This window comes from Camelus bactrianus, chromosome 29 (assembly GCF_048773025.1).
Source record: "Camelus bactrianus isolate YW-2024 breed Bactrian camel chromosome 29, ASM4877302v1, whole genome shotgun sequence".
Classification (NCBI taxonomy): Eukaryota; Metazoa; Chordata; class Mammalia; order Artiodactyla; family Camelidae; genus Camelus; species Camelus bactrianus.
The window spans coordinates 16063881-16084485 of record NC_133567.1 but is presented as its reverse complement, the minus strand read 5'-3'; the positions used below and the strand labels follow the sequence as shown (position 1 = coordinate 16084485).

General features: G+C 39.8%; 1 protein-coding gene and 1 non-coding gene across 2 annotated transcripts in view; one reads left to right on the top strand and one right to left on the bottom strand.

The window, feature by feature from the left end:
* CRISPLD1 (cysteine rich secretory protein LCCL domain containing 1) overlaps positions 1-19952 on the bottom strand; it is a 43465-nt gene extending 23513 nt beyond the window's left edge. The window contains exons 1-2 of the mRNA XM_010951534.2: positions 19426-19952; positions 18139-18458 (exon numbers count right to left, since the gene is read on the bottom strand). Of these exons, the coding sequence (XP_010949836.1) occupies positions 18139-18396 (258 nt within the window). The 5' untranslated portion in view covers positions 18397-18458; positions 19426-19952. The remainder of the gene's footprint in view (positions 1-18138; positions 18459-19425) is intronic.
* TRNAA-UGC (transfer RNA alanine (anticodon UGC)) lies at positions 1729-1801 on the top strand. The gene has a single exon. It is a non-coding gene; the product is annotated as a tRNA-Ala (tRNA).
* Positions 19953-20605: the final 653 nt, after the last annotated feature.

Here is a 20605-nt window from a genome sequence, read left to right as displayed (position 1 = left end):
CCAGAGGTTGTATCACCACACATTAGGCAAAAACAGTTATTAGCAGTGTAACTCTTTCTTTCTCTTTGATACTGAGAATAGTTTCTCTCTTAAAAAGGATTAAATATTTTCAAATACATTTTCTTGACCATAGTAAATTTATATAGCTCTTTCCAGAGTCAGATAATTTTAAAATTCATGTCCTGGGAATCATTGATTCTTTCTAGCTTCAAAATTATTATTGTAGTACATTAAGCAAGAGTTGAAAGCCAATGTTAATTAGTTACTAAGAATTTGTCTGAAGAGCATTTTCTTATAACTGAGACTTCAAAAATGTTAGTACAAAAATCTAAAGAGAATAGTGGGCTGTTTTTCCAAATAAAAGTCAAACATTTATTTCACACAGAATATCTAACGTTAAAGAACTTTTTAATTATTATTTTAGATTGTATTAAAGAATATAGAGTAAAGATCTGTGATACTATCTGCTTGGTGCAAATCTGTGTAATTAGACTCTTCAACATAAATCCTCGAAGATCAGCGGTAGGCATGGAAATGATGGACTTTGTCCAAAAAGTTATTGATAAACACTTATTGGTGAAGGTAACGTGATAATTAGTCTACCAAAGGAAATACTCTAGGTAACGCTGAAGCTGTTAAGTAGTTCATTTCATATAGTGATATTCACTAATGAAAAAATTTATAAGTGAATTAAGAATTTTCATTGGAAATTGACCAGCATGATCTGACACTTTTAAATGCACACAGAAATAATCTACTGACTGAAAACCCTCATATAGTTCAATAATTGTTAAATGTCATTCTCAGCAGGGGGAAATAGGATTGTATGACTTTCTACCATTCTAGAAAACCAACATTTTTTTAGCCCGCTCAGGTCTGAAGAAGCAGCTGAAGAAAATCAAAGGCATATAGAGCTATCTCTTCCTAAACACCACGTTTAAAAGATAATTCTTGCCCTGCCATAACTTTTGGAAAAACAGGTTTATAAACATTCATCATACGTCAAAATAAAATCCCTCAGAAATCACTGTTGTGTTTTCCTATTTAAATCAGAAAGTGCAACCCCAAAATCTGATGGAATAAGCTATCAACGTGATCCTCTCAATAGCAATAACTTGACCTCTAAGAAAGAATTTGTTTCTATGGAAGTAACACACTTGACAGTTCACAAGACTTCAGATTCAAAGTCCAAATATAATGCCTCATTATAAAATCTTAGCCACCTTCTTTTTCCTCTGTTGGTGGTATTATCAGAACTATACTAGAGAAACAGACATCAATGAAATCAATCAATCAGTCATCCAATCTATGCTAAAAGAGTGCAAGATGTTTTTGTGACAAAGTCATCTGGCATCAAAAACACGACGGAAAACAGCCGTAAATTCATTCCTCACAACTCAGAAATTACCTCGGGTGTTTAATTTCCGTGCTTCACCTGTTTTGAAAAGACTTTGTAGTTGCAGGGAAAAATGCACCAGGGTCAGGTTTCAAAAGGAACACCTGTGTTTCTGGACAGAAAGGCTTCGCCAAGTATTGAGAAAGTAGCATTACCTTAGGGCAATGCACATATTAGGGTCTCCTGGAAATTAGAGAGATGTGAGGGAGATGTGGCAGTATTTTACTTAAAATCTACTTCAAAACAAAACCTTAAATTTTTTTAAAAAGTAATAACCTAACAATTTAAGGAACTACCTCTTCTTTTTAGTAAAATTAAAATAATTGGGGGGGGAGGGTATAGCTCAAGTGGTAGAGTGTATGCTTTGCATGCATGAGGTCCTGGGTTCAATCCCTAGTATCTTCTCTAAAAATAAAACCTCATTATCTCCCCTAGCAAAAAAGAAAAAAAATTAAAACAATTTTTGGAATGGAAATTTAATGTGTGGATAAACTCACAGGATCATTTTAATTAAACCCATTGTTTCAATACTATACAGACTGAATGCATGATGTAGTGTAGATTATCCTCATGAGGCAGCAGAGACATTAATTCAACAAAATCCTTACATTTCCACAAAATGTAGTCTGATTCATATCTTGTTTCCCTGCCAATGCCCTCCCAAGCCTGGTCATAACTTACCTACCTCACTTATAAACCAGCCCTCCTCAACACGGGCCCTCTACTGCTGACTCTCTAGAACTTAAAGTGCTTGGAAATCACTACGAGATCTTGTTAAAACGCGGAGTCTGACTTGGTAGGTCAGGAAATCTAAAGCTATGACTTTTCTAATACCCAGTACCAGAAATATACACTGAATACCCACAACAGAAGAAGCAAGGTTATAGTACTTGGCCGTTCACATTTCTTGGCCATTGAATCCATCAGAAATTTCCCCCCTCAGGACTGTTCTTTCTCCCCACCCCCCTCCTTAGTTAGTGAAACTTTATCCTTTCACTGAAGTTCTGTTCACTTCTCTCGCTTCTTGGAAGTCATCCCAACCAAAATACACACTCCGTTTATCTCACCCTTCTCTGAACTCTCTCAAACACGTAATTTGCCAATTACCATATGGTCTCCTAGATCTGTTTCTACTGCTTAATTCTCAAACTAGAAGTTTAAATCAAAAACTGTGTCTCATACTTTTTCTGCATTTTCCAGGTGACCTAATGAAAAATTTGGCATGTAATACGTTGCCAGTATGTACTCACTGGTATCTCTAGCGTCACAGCTGGGCTTGGCAGTAACTTGGATCAGGGATACAGGGACCTAAACCCCCTAAACCAAACATGCATGTGTGGTATAAACTCAGGTAAAAGGGTATTCACGACATACCGAGGCTAAACAAAAGGTAAATTCTTGAATAGTTGAACTTGGATTATTTTTGTAAAGGCCATAACTTTGTATTGACTTTGTGATAAATTTAAGGCTATAATGTTTTCATTATTTTTGTTGTCATTTAGGAAAGAAGTAGTTAATCCTCCAGACTACGATCTGGATGTTTACAGAGACATCAGTATTTAAGGAAATGTTTCAGTAATTTAGAAGGTACAGTACCATCTATCAGTTCTTTAAGTCTTGATCTATGGATATTGGGTCAATGTACAAAAATGAGCACTTATGTTTTAATTTCTCTGTAACATAAATTTAGATAGATACACGATAGATCTAGAAGTCAAGCCTAAAAAATCGATGCTAGGAAAGATAAGCTCTCATAACAAATCATCCTACATGTATTAGTTTACAAAGTTGAGTATCAAAATGAAAAGCATCAAGTTCTGAAGTAAATAAGATATGGATTGCTTTTATTTATTGTACTTGGGGATATCTTTTCAATTTTCAGAAAGAAAAAAGAGGTGGGTTAACAAATGAAAACTTCTTTTTGAGAAAATTAGTAAAAGATAAGGTTTATGGACAAACAGAAACCGAAACATACAGTTTAACATGATAACTTCAATTTAAACCAAAAGCCAATATAAGAAACATTTAATTGCATACACTTACATACTTTTAATGAAAGTACTATATTAAGTTGTTGACTATTCCTATATCGAGAATTCTATGTTAAAGTTTCACTAATAATTCCTGCTTCAAGAACATTAAATTGTTATACCTCCAAACAGTCATTGAGAGCTATGTAAACCATATGGTTTCCTGTTTTCCTTGGCTGCTAGGAAACTCATAGCTGGTTAGGAACCACAGCATGCTCAATCAGATGTTCAGGTGTCCCTTAAAAATATGCTTATAAATTTGTCTTCAGTGACCAAACAATGACTAAAATGATGATGTAAAGAAATATGGTTTTCCAAAGTCTTTCTTTGAAAATTTGAGAAAGAGTATTGTGTTAAATATTCTCCATTGTTTTCCGCACATAGCCATTCTCAGCCACTTACTGCCATACTCTATGGCCCAAAAGGCTCAACCCTACATCCTGAGTTTCTTCAGGCTCCCTTGGCTCCTGGATTCTAGTTGAATTTGGCCACTGGAAGACACGGACAGGAAGTTAGAGGGGGAGAGGTGAATTTAAGGATGTATTACCCCCTCCTCAACCCCACTCATCCCCTCTGAGTACCTGCCCCAGGTGATGGTGACTGGGTCCTTTCATACAGCCCTTCTGCCAGGCTCCAGTCCTCACCAGGAGGTGATACTACCATTCATGCCTGGGTCTCCCATCCTTTGTGGTCCACAACTCTGCACACAGAGTTAAACCTTGCTATTTTGTTGTTGTTGTTGTTGTTAAACCCTTGCTATTGTGGCATTTGTTTCCCTGATGAGAAATAATAACTGAGAATAAAAACATCTCACAGAATTTGTGTTAGTAAACTGCCTATCACATTACCTGACACCTACTATATCTTAACACATGTTCTCTTATTCCCCTGTTTCTTTAAGAATCTGCTTAATTTGCTGTGATTCACACAGCTTTTTATGGAACACTGTTAATATTCATGTGGCCGAGGATGAAATTCAAATCCAAACTTTTGAATGATTAAAAAATAAGATAATCACTGCCACCTAAAGTTTCAATGAAAAAGCAAATTTCTTAGAATTCAAATTTAGCACAGTATTACTTACAAAACAATGTTTTGAGTAAGTTATTCCTAGTTTAGCTTTAAATCTATTGACAACAAACTAATTCAGGACCTTTGTTCGCATTAAATTTTCAGGCTGATATTTCCACTGAAGCCTCCAAGTAAGTACCTGTGTAGTGTAGGTTTAGTTTAGGACACACACACACACACACACACACACACGCAAACACACACACACACAGAGGAATGGTTTAAAAAGCATTAATGAACTCAAAAGTTTGGAAGTCCTCTGTAATAACTGTTTCACTTACAAAAGTCATACAAATACCAAATTATACCAAATAAAATGTTTCTTCATAGGTACGCAGAGAAGGAGAATGGATGAGGCTCAAGTCTGCCACAAGTCACACGTGATAGAACAATCTTATCTCCACTGTTTCATCTGTTCTCACAGATCATGACTGCCAAGTCCTCGCTTCTGAATCAATCACACACATATTTTCATATCAACAGCTTATCATCCAAGGTTCGCATCATCCAATGCCCTTGACCATAGTCCCTACCACACAATGATGATAACGTCTAATACTATTTCAAAATGTACCTCTTCTAAGAAGCCTTTCCTGGTTACTGTTTTATATTGAAGTATTTTTAGATTTATATACAGCTTAAAACAAACTAATTAGTACTTCTTATCACACTGTGATTTACATCTTGAGAACAGCTCTCCATCAAAAGCCATAGCACTTTGATCATCATGTCTCCTGGAAGACTCTACCCCTACTCACAGAGGCGTCCGGCCATCCCCACTTCATGAGACAGAGAAGTCCATAACCCATATAACTCTGAAAAGTCACTAAAATCCAAGGCTAATCTAGCCACTTGTCACACTTATTAGAATGATTTTACCTTAACCAAAAAGCTACTGTACATAACATTAAGTAAAACATTAATACAACACTTTAATTAAATAAATCCTTTGTGATTTTCTAATAGTATTTTCCTATCAACACAGAATTAATCAAATCCTTTTTCATTCCGCCCAGTTTAGAATCACTGTTGGAAATCTATCTAGTCATCTTTTTATTTTTTCATTCATTCACTCCATTTTTTCCCCTTCCAACTAGCAAAAATTGAGCTTAGAGCATGTATCAGCCTCTCAGCTGGGGAAATGCAAAAATTACCAAAGCACAGTCCCTTCCCACAAAATAAGGTAAAGCTAGAGAAAGAGACAAGAATGTAAATAACAGACAGGCGCAGGTATGAAATGCCGTGGAAGCCAGGGCATGAGGGGAGCAGGGGGCGCGGAGTGCACTTTGTATGGGAGGATTTAGACAAAAGCAGATTAGTCTTTAAGTGAGTCTTGAAGGAAGAGGAGAAATTCACTAGAGAAAAAACAAGATGCACATAAGGCATTCTAACATCTGCAAAGGCAAAAGGGCTTGGCAAGATCCATATGGTATTAAAAAAAAAAAAAAAAACCGCAAGGTGTAAGGAATAATGGTATAGATGTTCCTGTGAAACAGCACTGCTCTTTGTTTAGATGTATTCATCGTCTTCCTGAACTCAGGTAACAAACCTCTTCTCGTGGCCCTTTCTTTCTAGACGGGATTTTTGAGGTTCTTACTCCATCTTCACTCCAGAGCCTCCCCTCCTCCAAAACTTTTTTTGTCACCTTGATTTCCCATCCCTGGACAACATCTGATCTCACTGTAGTTTCTTTTGAGCATATCAGTCAATCATCCAGGATTTCAGATTTAAATTTGCCATGTGTTGAGCAAATATAAGATATAGTTTTATATTTCACTCCCAGAAGATTTATTGGATTGTCCCCTGTTTAGATGGTTACTTTCTATTGTTTGAGTTACAACAATAACACAAAGGAGAGTTATACAGAGTAACTCCCAAGCTTATTTTTGGGTCTTCGCTAATAGCTCATTATTGGATCGGATCCAGCTGACCCCTCCCCACCCCACCCCTTTCTTGCCCGCTTTGAAGTTCTGCTTCCTCCCTTCTCACTCACGTGGCCTTTAGAGTTTGCCCTGTTACTGACTGCATTTCACTTTCCAGTCTCCTGCAGAACTGTGTCATTAACTAATTTTGAGATTCCACTTTCCACCCCTCCTCCAAGTAGACAGATTTAAACATTAAGCCTTCTGAATCTTACTATTCAAGCTTCTTTACCTTTTTGGTAAAACACTTCGTGAAAGGGAGTGAAAGGAGTTTCTATTTTCTTGAACTAATAGAGTTGCTACCTGATAAAAAGAAAAAGGTGAATGTAAGAGTTGAGGTGAAGAAGAATCTGGATTCTAGAGTCAACTTTTAATGTCTCAATTTAGACTTCGTTTCCTCCAGAGAGTCTAAAGCTGACTACTCAAAGTGTGGTTCCCAGGCAGTGGCTGCCACATCACCTGGGAGCTTGTTAGGAATGCAGAAAATTGGGGCCCACCCAGACCTACTGAATCGAAACCTGTATGTTAGCGAGAATCCCAGGGGATTCATATGCACGTTAAAGTTTGAGTGGCACTGGACTAAAGCATCCCTTATATCGAGTCTCAAAGTTATACCTGCTGCTTTTCCATGAAAAACACATGCTACCCTTAATTTCCTGAAGCCCGACTTCAAAATTTTCTTTGATTAAAAACTTAAAATATAAAGCATATACGGCCTACTGAACAGATTGTATCCATATTCATATTTTGCCTGTGAGGCTGATGAGCTTCTAATAGAGAAAAATTGTTGCCTTTTTCCCAATAAGCTACTTGGAAGCAGTTGATTTAATTGAACCTTATTGATTCTGTTAACTAGTTAAAAAAAAAATCTTCACTGGATCATAGTTCCAGATTCTTATATTTGGTGAGTTTAATAATCCACTAATACAAGTCCACAAAATTAGGTCATTTTCATAACTCGATTCTTAGAGTTCCCATACAACTATCTGTATTTAACCTTCAGTCTGCAATGTGAACCTCAAACCCACTATTTGGTCTGAATTTGCATCAATGCTTGATCTGTATTACATTATACTTAAATACTTTAAAAATCAACACCCCCCCCCCCCCCGACTAACATGCCTTTAATCATCTCTTTCACATCTCCAGGAGCTGCCTAGTCAAATGTCTTCTGGGGTCAAGCAGGTGACACCACATGAAGTGGCTGGAAAGAGTGGTGTGACCTGTGGCAAACTGGAGAAACCATGACTTTAAATCTTCCTGTTTTTTGGAAATACTTTACCACGATATACTATAGTAATACATACTACAGTTGGCTTCTTCCCTATCTATTAGATTTTGTAACTTAAAGCACTGGGAACCAAACCAAATTAAAGTACCTCAGAACATCTCATACATTTGACTCCACAGAGGTCTTCATGGAACGTCTCTAAAACTGCCATTTCACAATATCCTAAGCTCAGACCCCTTCCTTTCTGCCTTCTCAGTCTTGCTAAGGATCTTGACTGGGAAAAACAGAGGCATCCACATGGAAATTCTCCTTTATCATTAAATACATGAGACTTCCTGCTTGTGTACCTACAGCCTCAGCCTTTCCTGTTAGAATAAATGAACTGACTGCAGTTATATTTCTCCTTTCCATGCTGGGTTTTCTCAACTTGTGCATTTCCATCAACTCACAAATATGCTCTTTAAAAATAAAATTTTAAAAATTCCCAGATACCTCTCTAGCACTGGCTAGTTCCATTTCTCTGAGCTCCTTCACAGCAACAGTATCATGAGGAGTTTCTCACAATTACTTCTCAACTTCCTCACCCCTCCTTCTCTTCTGCCCACCACTGAAATCACTCTTCTCAAAGCCACCAACGACCTCCAAGTCCACAAAACCTTTGTTGGCTTTTCTTCATCTTACTCAGCTTCTCAGCGATACGGGAACTGCTGAACTCTCTTCTCCAGGCTTCTGGGACACCAGCCCATCCTGTCTTTTCCTTCAGCCTTACTGACTACTTGTTCTCAGCTTCTTTTGCTAGTTTCTCCTTTCTGTTCAACCTCCACATCTTGCTGGGCCAAGACTCAAATCCAGGTATTCAACCTTTGTCCACAAAAATCTCCTTGGATGGTTTTGTTCAGTCAGTTAAGGTAAGATGGTTCCTAATAGCACCTGCATGGTTTCCACATTTTTATCTCAAGTCCCACCTCTCCACTGACCATAAACTCAACGGAGGATGACATGGTATCCGAAATAAGCTTGGCCAGAAAGAACCCCCTGATTTCACCCCCACCTTCTCCTTTTTGATTCTCCTCCTGTCTCCACAAATGCTTCAACTATCCACCAACGTGCTTGAGAAAAAACCTAAGAACATTCCTCCTTACCCTTCACCTTTCACATTAAGGCTATCGACAAAACCATCAGCGATGCCCCCTAAACGTAGCCTGAAAGTACTTACCTCTCTCCATCTTTGGCACCGTCACCCTGGTCCCAGTCATTATCGTCTCTCACTCAGAATATAGCAATGGCTTCCTGACTATCTCTCTGCTGTCAGAGCCTCCTTCAGATCACTCACCACTACACAGAATAATTTTATGAGACTGGAAATAAGACCAGGTCAATCCCTTGCAAGGACTTTTCCATTGCATTGGAAATGAAATCCAAATTTTTCCTCGCCAATATGGCACAAAAGGAATACTGGCCCCTACTTATGGATCTACTTCATTTTCTAAAACTTTCCTCGTTACTAAATACAGTTCAGCCATCATAGCCTTCTCTGTGGTCCCTGAAAACGCCTACCTCACTCCTGACTTAAAGATCTTTTGCCGGGTATCCTTCTGCCTAGATGTCTGCATCTTTGTTTAGCTGGTTCCTTCTCATAATTCAGGGCTCAGCTCAAAAGCCACCAACTCAGAGACGCCTTCCCCACCTACTTAATATGATTAGCTCCATCTCTGTCATTCTCTACCATCTCACTGTGCGTATTTTCATTAACTTGTTGAACTTTTTATACACTAATGTATTCTCCAGCATCAAAATCAGTGCCTGGCACAAAAAATGCTCAATCAATATTCGTCAAATTAACGCTTTTTTAATCACAAATTAATCAATAAGAATAACAAATTGTTTTAATCCATTATAAAGAACTTCCTGTACCTTCTTAAAATTATGAAGGCAACAAATACTTAGGAAACTAATGAAAGGGTTACTTAGACATACTTACTGTAATATCTTCACCAAGCAATACATCACCACTTGAATTTACATTTTCTTCCAATGAACTAAACATTTTGTGTAAAATATAAATATATGATACATAATAATATGGAAGACATATATTTATGCTAGCTTTATAAACTTTAACTCATTTAGTAAAAATCAGCAAAAATGTGAGAATTTAAATTTTAAATCATGTGCAATTATTTGGTTGTATAAATTCCTGAAAGAAGTATGTGAGAGAATACGGTTGAATAATAGCAAAGAATGTTCTTGAACTAAATGTCAGTTTTGATTATAATTATAAATGATTACAGATGATTATAAGTGAACATTTTGCTTTTAATGAAGGCATTCGGTTAAAGGTAACTGCAAAACCAATTATGCAAAGAAAACTGCATTTTCCTACTGACCATGATTATACACTTGGGATATGTTTCCTAACTGAATTACCTCTTCTAAAACTAAGTTGGAAACTTTTGGTTAGAAAAGAGTTAAGGCTGTGGATACCACCTGCCCCACAGGAGATGGTTCACATGACAGATGAGTGAGTGAACAAGCAGCTCACTTATCCCATCCATTCTTCCTTGAACCATTCTTGGACCACTGTGCCACCCCCCACGCGTCTATCAGACCTCCAGTGTGGCCTCCGCACTGCAGAACTCAAAGGTCCTCATTTCACTTGATCTTTATAAGCAACATTTAACAGAGCTGATAATCCTTCCTGCCTTTCTTCATTTGGCTTCCAGGACATCAGGCTTCCCTGGCTTTCTTCCGAATTCTCAATTTCCTTTGCTGTTCCTCCTCACCCTCCCTACCTCCATACTGTAAAGTATGTGAGGGCTCCCTTCTTGACCATCTCTTCCCATCAATACTCATTCCCTTGATAATCTCATCTCTCTTCAAGTTGCATCTAAATTCTAACAAATCCTAATTTTATGTTCCAGATTAGACCACACATGTCTAACTGCATATTTGACAAGTTCACTTGTATATTTAAGCAAAATCTAAAGTTTAATCTGTCCAAAATTGAGTTCTAGCTTTCTCTATCAAAAGCTGGTCTAGCTACATTCTTCTCTAACTTAAAAAATGGTAATTCCAATACTTTCGGTTTCTCAGGCAAAATCTGCATAACCATATCCCACATGCAAAATCTGTTGGTGTTACCTCCAAGAAATAAAATCCCCATGATATACCCCATGATGCTGCAACTGGTGATGAATGAACAAGAACTTGGCCACTGTCCTGTCCTGATTCTCATGCTAAAGGTCTCATCTTCTGTTGTTTTTGGAGGAAGAGACTAGACTGGAGGGGTGGCGGGGGCAGACCACGTGGGATAACTGCAAGCATCTTTATCCTGGAAAGTGAGGAGGCAGAGACTGCTTCTACCTCCTCCAACCTCTTGGCATTGGGTTGGCAAAACAAGTATCAGTAACCTGCTGATCTCTGGAATCTCTGTAACCATTCTAGAAGTCAGTACAAGTCGAAAGTCCCCCATTGATATTTAAACCAGAATGGAAACTACCATCAGATTTCAAAACACTGCAGCCAGGGGTTGGATGGATTTAGACCTTGCACCAGATGTAGGAACTTCCAGCCTACTGGCTGCCTGGCGGGGCATTTAGTTTTGCAACAAGGCTTCCCTGAATTATTCAAGATTGATGTCATGCTTACAAAGGAGTTTTACTGTGTATCACACTGTGCTACTTCTCACCACCTTCAAGGCTACCCTCCCATCCCTAGCCACCATCAACTGTTGGATTAACTACTGCAATAGCCTTGAATCCCTGGCTCTCACCGCTGCCCCACCTCTCACCACTTAAAGTCTATTCTCAACAAAGCCAAAATGATTCTACCTGTAAGTAAGATCAGGCTATTCCTCAATTCAAATGGCTCAAATGGCTTTTTATCACTCCGACTTATCACTCAGAGTGAGTCTACACAATGGCGTGTGTCTGTTCTCCTCAGTTAAACCTCTGATCTCATTTTCTACATTACTTCCACACTCACTCTGTGCCAGCCACACAGGACCCCTCACTGAGTTGGGAGATTCAGGGTCTTTACAGCTGTTTCAGGAAAGGAAGAATATTTGTGTGTTTACTGCTGGGCCCTGGATGGAGCCTGGCATTTGGTAAACTCCTAATCCCTGGTGAATGAAGGAATAAACAACAATAACAATTTCAAAATTTTGTGACATATTTCTGGGTCCAAGTGTTCCACTCTCCTAATGAAACTGCTTCTTGTCTCCTGCATTTCTAAGATCCTAGATTTGCTGCTTACATGTAATGAGGCACCTTTAATCTCCTAGAACTCTAGGGTAGCCACCAAATTCAACAGAACTGAGCTGTAACGTCACTCTCTTCCTATAGGCATTGCCATCTACGGTGCAACTTCTGAAAAGAAAAATACATTAAACTGAAGAGTCGATGCCTTCAAAACAAAAAACAAAACAACAAAAACTACGTATTCGAATTAAGGCTCTGTAAACGTTGAAATTTTGTAGACCAAGAAACTAAAATAAAACATAGCTTTATTGTATCTAAACAATATTAATGAAGTAAGATAAAAATAATTTAGGAAAAATAAACAAGCCATTTCAAATATAGAATAAAGAAATGTTAACAACTTTAAACACTAGTAACAGTCTTTAAACCAAGCAAGTTACCTCATATACCTTTCAGTGCATGTAGATTATACTGTATATCATTAAAAGATGTGAATATTTAATTTTTGAAAATTACCTGGCAAGTGCCAATATTGAGAGAACCATCATTTTAGGAACCAAGAGCTGCAATAAAATCTTAATTGCAGTGGAATTCCTGCCACTGTTAGCAAGATAAGAAGTGTATAAACATTGAGCTTTGGCTAAGTGAGTTATGAGGCCATCATTTCATTATCTGCATTTATTCTGGATATATGCCATTGGTGGGAAAAAATGTCAGAAATGTGGTTTCACGAGAGTCGCTTTGTGAGAGTTGTGAGAGCAACTCACAAACTAAAATCACTTTTTCAGGTTTGGATTCAGCTACAGATAGTCAGAAAGAGGGCAGAACCCAGACCAGCATCACCCTATTCAACAAGCTAGGTTATCCCTTGTCTAGTTTCTGGAATTATCTGCGGTGTTGAAGCCCAGAAGAAAAAGAACTCAATTTCCAATGTTAAGCATGACCATATAAAGAATATAAGTGACAGACTGGAACTAAGCCATTGTTTGCATCAAAATGCACCATGGACCGCAAGTACCACTGGTTGTTTGTCCAAGAGCCTCTGGCTGCCCAGCAGATGAACAGGTATCCAAATGGACTTGGTCCTACATTTGGAAAAAAAAAGCTGTGCAAAGCTTCTGCCCCTAGTCTCACCATATCTGAACTGAGCAAGCAGGTACATCCATCAACCCTCCCAGAAGAGCATCTGTCAACAGTCATCTAGAAGACATGGAAACAGTTGTAACAGTGGAAAATGGCTTACATTATTGGCATTATATAATGACACATATGTCATTTTTAGGTAATGTATCCTAATGTTGCTAAAGCACATTCTAGACTTAGGTACACTTTGAATCCCAGTGAACTACTTTGGATTTCAGCCAATCTCTAATGTTTTAGAGGCTCTATTAAAAATTTGTTACAGGAGATAAATACTCACTAATTTATTTTATTATTTACTTTCTAGAGCATTTGAGTATCTTTACTATTATTTCAGCAGCTCTACATTACAGGACAATTTTTAGTATGCCATGAATATTTTTAAAAATAGAAACAAAATCTTATTATTTGAAGAATTCATTCCTTCATCTTCAGCATTTCTAATTTCCATGTCAGTATCTCTGGTGTTGGTGAAACCCTACCTCCCAGAACTTTCATTATTTCAATTCCTCTTTCTAACTTGTCCTTCATATTTGTCTCATATATAATCCTGCCCATTCTTACATCCATCCCTTTGTTCAACACAGCTATTGAACATGCAACAATATTCACTCAACAAACATTTACTGAGTTCTGCTTCTGTGCATCAGGCACAGGGTTGTACAAATAAGTAAGGTACATCCTGACCCTTCTAGGAATTCAAAGTCTTGGAAAGGCAAATAAACATGTTAAGTGTTTATCTGTAACAAAATTTTAATACTATCAATAGGCTTGAATAAAATACTTACAGGAGCACAGAAGGAGTGGGACGGGGGACGAGTGCATCAAAGAAAACTCTACAGAAAAAGTTTGAGCTTAGTCTTGAGTTTTCAGGAGGAGACAGGAGGCACAGAGGAACTAAATTAGCAAAGAGGCACCAAGGCATGAGAAAACGCGGTTATCTTTAAGAAGACTGTACAGTTTAATGTGAACACAGATTCAAATAGATGCAAATAAGCTGAGGGTACGGGGTATGGTGTACTAGACGTGCCTCCTTTTGTTGGTTAATCAAGGGGGCTTTAACTTGTGAGCAGCAGAAAGTTAACCGAAGCTCTGGGCAGCTGAGTAACCACCACAGATCTCTTTGAGTGAAAAGAGATACAGTAAAACAGTGAGGGAGGTGGAATACAACAGAAATACAGCAGAAGTGGACTAGGATAGTCTACTGTCCGGGAAGCTGCGGTACAGATCTCGGGTGAGACAACAAGCACGGGTTAGGATGAAATAGAAGAGATGGATTCAAAAGACATTTCTGAGACGATCTAAAGAATGAGGCAAGTTAACTGCGGATTTCTGTTTGTGTGTGTGTATTACGTGGACGTGGGTAGAGGGAATGAGACCAAGGCAGGTGGTCAGGACATGCCCAATGTTCTGTTATTTGTTTGTTTGCTTTTCATTTAGAGGGGATGAGGCAGACGTCCATGACATCCACTGAGAAAGGATCCAAGAGGGAAGCAGGACCAAGGGCAAGGGTGGAACGAACGCAGTTCATTTTCTTTCTAGACATCTGAAACCTGAAGTAACTGGGGAGCAACATTACATGGAGATGCCCCAGTGGGCACCGGAAATACAAAACCAAAGCCCAAAGAGGATTGCTGGATACTGTCGACTGTGAAGCCATCAATAGACGGACAGGATGTAAGGTCAAAGGAGTAGATCAGGTTCTGCAGGAAGGGGGAAGGTCAAAAGCAAAACCTTGGGGAATAAAGCTTCCAAAAGATGAGCAGGAAGCAAGAACATGTTGAAGAAATAACCCGAAAAATAAAAGAACCAAGTGATGGGATGAAAACCCATGCAAAGGAAAAGCTGGTTGAAAACAAAAGAGTCAACAGCATCAAATATCTTATCTCACTGCAGCCTGTGTGGTGTATATTCCTACACCGACTTTACCAGTGAGAAAAGCAAGGCTCAGAACGGTTGCTGACTGTCGGACTTCACATCCCAGTAAGCAGCATGGGAACCTAGGTCCGCCAGTGTTTTTTCCTCAAAATACCACTGCAACTTCAGCAACAGCTTCCTTTGATGACCTAAATGCTCCAGTTTTTCAATGTACCCGAAACTAAATGCTGGTAGTCTCTCTCCTTAGGACTGCTGGTTTCTGGAATTAATAATTCATTTCTCCCCTCCCTGATTCTGCTCCAGGTCTTTGCTTTCATCAATGGACTCTGCTTCTAGTCCACCCCACGTTTGTCCGTTCCTCTTCTGAGATATGCCCTCCACTCTTGGCCATAATTCCTGGTCCTGACCGCCCTCTGGAAACAACAGAAACCGCATCTCCTCTCCGTCAGGAATATTCCATTACTCTCTTCTCCCTTGGCATCATTCATACATGTAAACAGGATTCTGCGTCCTTGCTTATTTGAAAAGTTTCAAATGTGTCTACACTTTCTTCTCAACCAGCCTGTAAGGTCTTCACGGGAAGATGTGGCCTTCCAGAGTCCATTTTTAACCCTATTAATTAAATGAGCCCGAGAGTAAGGGTAAGGATATGATGTTAATAAATGTGGATGTGGCTTGGCTGCCACAGGTTCAAGAACAAAGAGCAGACTAAGACAAGCACCAAATGTAAGTAAGGGAACTGGCTATTCGAACTTCTATGTAATATGGCACGTAGAGTGTCAGAGGCCAAAAGTGGCGGCACTAACCTAGGGCATTGCAGCTTTTATAGGAAATAGCTCTTAGGTTAGCTTTTAATATTGTTTTATCAAAATAAGTACACTTAAAACAACTATTTGAATAAATTTTGTTTTCACAAGTTGATCAACATCTCTGCTTATTATTAGGCAAGACATAAATGAACAGTATTTGAAATGAAATGATACTGCTCCTTTAGATGTGCCCTTAAATGCGTATTCTAGAAAAGGTGCTCCCGTGTGACAGCCGAGCAATAAACTCCCCTGCAGCCCCGTTACTGGCCAAGACACAGCTCCAGGGCTAATGGTATCTAAGGGCAACACAACATAAACCCTGGCTGGTTTCTGAATCTACATTTCAAGGATAGACTGAAACCAGTGAAACGAAAAAGGAACTCACATAAATACCCTAGACCAGACATCATACAATAGGCAGTTATTTTCTTTGGAAGTCAGACACAAAAACGAATCACAGAACTGCTCTTTCATTATTTCCATATTACTTGAAACACACACAGATATTCTCGGACTTCTTTTTGTGGGTTTGAACTCCCAAGTTCTTCCTTATTTTAAATAAAAAGCAGCTGAATACCCATCCACATGGAATAAGCAGACAGTGGCCTACTCGGAAAGGCTCCACAGTGGGTTCGTTCTGTTTGAGAGCTCGCAGATGAAGAGGTCGTAGAATTCTGTACTTTGAACAAATACTTTAAAATACACAAAAAGCAGAAATGTGAGACATTACAGATGGAATGTCCTGCACGGAACGTTGCAAAGGGCTAACAATTTCCTTAGCTATTCTATTTAAACGGTAGAAGGAGACATAAAATTGGTTATATGTCTTAGTAACATTTACTGAGACCTTGCAACAGTAACACACTTGATAATGAGCTAGACTTTACATAGGTCATCTCATTTCTCATGTAACCCTCACAACAACAACTCTCCGAGGTGAATACACGTGCTAGACACAAGGAAACTGAAGTAGAGAGAAATTAGTAAGTTGCTCAAAGTCACACAGCTCTTCAGTATCAGTGCCCAAATTTAAACCCAGATGGCAGAACTGTTGGCCCTGATCCTTAATCTCTGATGAGTTCTCTTAAGTGCTACCTACTTTCTTCAGGGTAAAATATTTTTCTAGTAAAAGTTAAAATAATATAATGAAATATTTTGTAATGGGTAACGTGAACTTAGAACTTCCATGTTTCATGAAAGTTATCTACATAAAGAATACCCAACAAAACTAACGTAAATGCAAAATAAAAAAAAAAAAAAGAGGAAAAACTAGAATGCATTAAAATTTACTGCCCCTGAAATGTATCCAAAGGAGAAAAGTTATCCCTCATGTTCAATAAATAAGTTTTGTCCCCAATGATTATTTATTATCAGTCTCTGCTAGTGCATTCCGAATTCATGCAAGTAGAATAACACATTTTTGAAAATTTTTCTAAATATTTAGGATATAAAGTACCCTAATACCAATGAGTTATAGTCTTTAAAAAGTAATTTTGTTTCCCAAACTTGCTAATTTACTTCAAGAGTGAATATAAGGTTATTAAGGATAAGTCACACATACCTATTTAATCCTTTGCCCAGGCTTATTTTCACACTTCAAAGTTCACAAATAAATCCAGAAGAAAAAAAAAATTGCCAAAGCATTCCTTAACATAAAGCAACCACATGCCAAGGAGGCGGAGGGTGGGAAGGGATAGACTGGGATTTCAAAATTGTAGAATAGATAAACAAGATTATACTGTATAGCACATGGAAATATACACAAGATCTTATGGTAGCTCACGGATAAAAACATGTGACAATGAATGTATATATGTTCGTGTATAACTGAAAAATTGTGCTCTACACTGGAATTTGACCAAAATTGTAAAATGATTATAAATCAATAAAAAATGTTAAAAAAAAGTAAAGCAACCACAGAAAGTTACATTTTACAGTATGTCTTTAACGTTACATACTTCTAAGAAACAAAGGATCATGGAAATTATACAAATCTATATCTATCTATGTGTGTGTACATATATATGTACATCAGCCTTTTGGAAAGCTTCGTCAAATGATTGGTCCTTGATTTTTTCAGATCCACTATTCATAAGAAGGTTGCATCAGTTAAAAATTAGGAAGCAATTATTCTATTAAATCACTCAAAAGCAAATATACCAGCTGTTCAGTATTTTCAGGATAGGAATCTTTCTCCTAAAAGTAGAACTTAAAGCACTTAGCAGGAACATTACATCTAAAGGTATTTAATTCTACTCTGAAATTCAAAGAGCTCTAAGAATGAAAGGAATACTCACTCACAAAAGAATATGCAGAAGAAGATACTCTTGAAGAAAATCTTTTTTAATTTCACACAGGACAAATGGTAAAAGATTAAATACTATCATAAGCAAATTTAACCATGGAGGCTAAAAGCATCATTAAACATTTCTATGTACATACCATTTGAAAAATTTCCTTACCATATACTCCATATTAGAAGCTGTTGGATACACCTGACTTCGTAACTTATTATGAAGGTCCAAGATACTCTGCATGTCATTGTCTGTGATGGCCCTTTTCCCTCTTTGCTTGGCCGTCCACCACTCACCATCCTCATCCATGTACTTTTCCAAAAGTTTCTCCAATAAAGTGGCATTAGGAACCACCATGGCTGGAATCGCTCTAGCCATGAACAGCACTGTGGTTACTCTGAGCCACTCCCGCGCGGTACACTTCATAATGAGTGATCTCAGGATTTCCCCGGGAAAATCTCCAAGACAGGCTCTTCCACTCCTTTTGGCTATAACGACATGCAGTGTGATTAGGGTGAAAATCCTGACAGATATTAATTTTCTAATAACAAAAATAACACAACAGTTACAAAGGGAGTGAGCCTGTTTGATTTGACTATATAATGCCAGCAAATGGGAATGCACTTTTTGAAATAAATTTTCTCCAACCCGTTTTTCCTACAAAGGACTTTTCACAACGCATTGTTTCCATAAAACAGTCAGCTCTATGTCTCAAGATAATGTACACGAGGCCAAAAATAAAAGGCAAAAGTAACCCAGAACAGCCAAAGCTTTTAAATACTTTCTGAATTACGAAGCTTTAAATGGCTATATATTACAAACAGCCTGCAGAGGGTATTACGTACCTGGAATGTTTTATCAATCAAACCACAGGCCCATGTTTCTCTATCTGTTTTAAGGTACTATTTTATCTTAGTGTCCCATCTCTGGTTCACATACATTCAGAAGGTCCACAATATTATGAATGTTTTAAAGCAGTACAAAATATTACTCATATATATATCGGTGGGTACTTCTAGAGGGACCAGTGAATTAATGGGAGTGAATGGTCAAGGTCACTGGGGTAAGCCTCCTCTGATCCAGGCACAGGTCAAGAAGAACTCAATCACTGTTTCCTAGAAAGTGTGCGCTAACTTGTGACCCGCTCCCGATAAAGCCAACAGTTCCCGGGCAGCTTCAGAGCTTTTCCTCTCCTGCGCCTCAGGAACACTGTTCCCTGAGCCCAAACGGAAAGCGCGCGACAGAAGGTGAAACTCACAAAGTCACTTCCAAAAATGAGCTCCCACAAACCCCCATCGCGGCTGCTTTCTGAGTAGCCCACCCACCCTCTGTGTCTGACCACACTCTGCAAGTTGTTGTTGTTGTTTCAATACAGAAGTTTAAGCAGGAAAAAAAGTAGAAAGGAAAAGGTGGCAGCCTGCAGACCCAGCGATGCGGCTTTACAAACGCCCTTACCTCTCCAGTGTGAAGTTCCCTACGAGAGCTGAGCCAAACGAGACGGCCGGCCTCCCGCAGCCGCCCGCAGCCCGCACACGCGACTGCACACACACGGCCCGGCTGGGGCAGCGCCGGGGCGGGGCGCGTCCTCGGGCGACCAGCGCGCTGGCTGCAGGGGGACGCGAGCCTCGGCCTCCGCGGGTCCCCTGGGCCCTGGAAGAAGGAGCAGTCACAACGCTCCAAACTTAGAGCCTGAGTTTTGGGGCGGAAAGGCAGCTGCCTAGTTGGCCGGCCAGGGTGGGCGCCCGAGCGTCTCGGGGCGTTATCTGCAGGAGCGAGGGGCGGGGACACAGGCCGGGGTGGCGGCGAAGGCTGGAGGCGACGCCGCGCTCCCGCTCGGTGCAGAGCCGCCGCCGCGCGCAGAGCCGGGCGCCGAGCGCTTCCGCCGCCGCCTCGAGCTCCCGGGCATTTATTGCGGCCCCGGCGCGCGCGCACGTGACGTGGGCGCCCCTCCTCGCCCACCCCCGCCGCTCCCCAGCCCTGGACGCCGGCCCGCGGCGGGAGCGAGGAGCGGCCGCCGTGCTTCTCCCCGCCCCCTCCTCACCCGCTCGCCCAGCGAGGCCTGGACGCTGGCCCTTTGTGGGTGTGCTCTGCGCTTTAGGGACCCGGGCGTGGGAGGTCCGGACCCTGTGGGAGGCGTCTGCCAGGAGGGCCCCAACTCCTCTCGCCCCCACATCTACCCAGCTTTCTGAGATCCTTCTACCAGGTCCTTCCAGAAGAGATACTGAAATGACTTTAACAGCCCTTACATGGAAAGCCAGCTGCCCTAGAGTGTGCGGAGGGGTGGGGGTGGGATTTTTGGAGAATCAGAAGAGAAACTGGGGGTTGGGGGTAGGGCAGGCCGGGCAGCGGAAGGCTTTTCCTTTATTTTCTCCAAGGGGCCACTTCCATTTCCAGGACCCGTTAGAGGGTCTATCGTTTAGACCATTAGCGTCTAGAATTGGGAAGTTGTTCTTTTTGGCTCCCTTAAAACCTTAATGATGGTGACCAAATTGGGGAAGGGATTTCACAGAATGGTGGATGATCTGTAACTCGGGATTGTCTGACAATTGAGAACGCCACTTCGTCCATAAAATAAGTGGCATTCGCGTCCTAACGTGCCCACGCACTTTTTTTCCCCCTAAAGATATAAACATTT